The sequence below is a fragment of the Palaemon carinicauda genome, chromosome 3 (assembly GCF_036898095.1).
Source record: "Palaemon carinicauda isolate YSFRI2023 chromosome 3, ASM3689809v2, whole genome shotgun sequence".
Classification (NCBI taxonomy): domain Eukaryota; kingdom Metazoa; phylum Arthropoda; class Malacostraca; order Decapoda; family Palaemonidae; genus Palaemon; species Palaemon carinicauda.
This window is the reverse complement of record NC_090727.1, coordinates 134,672,482-134,674,981: the sequence shown is the minus strand read 5'-3', so window position 1 is coordinate 134,674,981 and position 2,500 is coordinate 134,672,482. Positions and strand designations below refer to the sequence as shown.

The 2,500-nt window shown below is 39.0% G+C and overlaps 1 protein-coding gene across 1 annotated transcript in view; it reads right to left on the bottom strand.

The window, feature by feature from the left end:
- Positions 1 to 630: 630 nt before the first annotated feature.
- Positions 631 to 2,500, bottom strand: part of LOC137637901 (uncharacterized) — a 2,845-nt gene continuing 975 nt past the window's right edge. Inside the window, exon 2 of the mRNA XM_068370009.1 lies at positions 631 to 1,223. Within this exon, the coding sequence (XP_068226110.1) occupies positions 735 to 1,223 (489 nt within the window). The 3' untranslated portion in view covers positions 631 to 734. The remainder of the gene's footprint in view (positions 1,224 to 2,500) is intronic.

Here is a 2,500-nt window from a genome sequence, read left to right as displayed (position 1 = left end):
AGGACAGAATATCCACGAATTTTGTGGCAAACTTCCTTGGGTTAAGCCTGGAACAAGAATGACTTTCTTAAACGTTTGTCGAGGTATATTAGGACACGGGAAAGATGGAGCCGTTTTTTAGATTTAGGGTGAAAGACACTGTCCCTCTCTCCTAAAATCTAAAGTATGTTTAAGAAACGTTCCTTAAATTTAGGGTGAAAGGCACTGTCCCTCTCTCCTCCTAAAATCTAAAGTATGTCTTAGAAACGTTTCTTAGATTTAAGGGTGAAAGACACTGTCCCTCTATCCTCCTAAAATCTAGAGTATGTTTTAGAAACGTTTCTTAGATTTAAGGGTGAAAAACACTATCGTTTCCCTCCTGAAATCTAAAGTATGTTTTAGAAACGCTTCCTAGATTTAAGGGTGAAAGACATTGTCGCTTCCCTCCTAAAATCTGAAGGGTGCTTTAGAAATGCTTCCTAGATTTAAGGGTGAAAAACACTATCGTTTCCCTCCTGAAATCTAAAGTATGTTTTAGAAACTGTTCTTAGATTTAAGGGTGAAAGAGGCTGTCGTTTCCCTGCTAAAATCTAAAGTATGTTTTAGAAACGTTCCTTAGATTTAAGGTTTAAAGATACTGTTGCTCTTCTTTCCTAAAATCTAAAGGATGTTTTAGTAATGTTTCTCTTGGAGTTCCGGTCGATGTCAAAAACTAACGTGAGAAACATTACTAACATTTTCTAAAACGTTCTCGTTTAGTGTCCGTATAGACCGCCAGGGCCACCAGCACCGTGTCCAACAGAGACGTGGTCAACTGGGCCATGTCCGACTGGGCCATGTCCAACTGGGCCATGTCCAACTGGGCCATGTCCAACTGGGCCATGTCCAACTGATCCGTGACCGTGCACGGCAACGGGCTGGTGCACGGCAACTGGCTTATGCACGATGACGGGCTTCTCAACGATGACCCTCTTTTCGACGAAGACTGGCTTCTCGACGACCACAGGCTTATGGACAACCACTGGTCTCTCAACGACGACCGGCTTTGGGATGAACACGGGCTTGTGGACGACGTGGACCGGTGGAGGACGGAACACTGGCCGGTGGAACACCGGGACGTGGACCGGAACGATGGGGGCGAATCCACCTCCAAAGCCGCCTCCGAATCGTCTGCCGCCGCCGAATTTCTTCTTAGGCGAAGCCGTGGCCAGAGCCACCATGGCGAAGAGGGCAACGAAGAAGGTCTGGAAAAGAAAGGAGATTTCTTCGTCAGCTCTTGGGAGATTACTGGATTACTGGATTACTTCTTAAGTTTACCTGATTTTATCCTAAGTTCATAGATGGATTGAAATCATGTAGGACTACTTTTTTAAGTTTACCTGATGTCTTCCTAAGTTCATAGATGGATTGAAATCACGTAGGATTACTTCTTAAGTTTGCCTGATGTCGTCCTAAGTTCATAGATGGATTGAAATCATGTAGGATTACGTTTTAAGTTTACCTGATGTTGTCCTAAGTTCATAGATGGATTGAAATCATGTAGGATTACTTCTTAAGTTTACCTGAGGTCGTCCTAAGTTCATATATATATTGAAATCATGTAGGATTACTTTTTAAGTTTACCTGATGTCGTCTTAAGTTCATAGATGGATTGAAATCATGTAGGATTATTTTTTGAGTTTACCTGATGTCCTAAGTTCATAGATGGATTGAAATCATGTGGGATTACTTTTTAAGTTTACCTGATGTCGTCCTAAGTTCATAGATGGATTGAAATCATGTAGGATTACTTCTTAAGTTTACCTGATGTCGTCCTAAGTTCATAGATGGATTGAAGTCATGTAGGATTACTTTTTAAGTTTACCTGATGTCATCCTAAGTTCATAGATGGATTGAAGTCATGTAGGATTACTTCTTAAGTTTACCTGATGTCGTCCTAAGTTCATATTTGGATTGAAACCATGTAGGATTACTTTTTAAGTTTACCTGATGTCATCCTAAGTTCATAGATGGATTGAAATCATGTAGGATTACTTTTTAAGTTTACCTGATGTCGTCCTAAGTTCATAGATGGATTGAAATCATGTAGGATTACGTTTTAAGTTTACCTGATGTCGTCCTAAGTTCATATTTGGATTGAAATCATGTAGGATTACTTTTTAAGTTTGCCTGATGTCGTCCCAAGTTCATAGATAGATTGAAATCATGTAGGATTACTTTTTAAGTTTACCTGATGTCATCCTAAGTTCATAGATGGATTGAAGTCATGTAGGATTACTTCTTAAGTTTACCTGATGTCGTCCTAAGTTCATATTTGGATTGAAACCATGTAGGATTATTTTTTGAGTTTACATAAGGTCTTAATCCGTTTAGTTTAAATAATCAGTTATAAAGACACTTATTAATGTTAGAATTAAGTTAGGAACATCTATAAGGAAATCATAAGATTTGATGTAACTAATTTAAAAAAACACTTGAATTTGCAAGATCTTATCGATCCTAATAACAACTAACCTTTAAG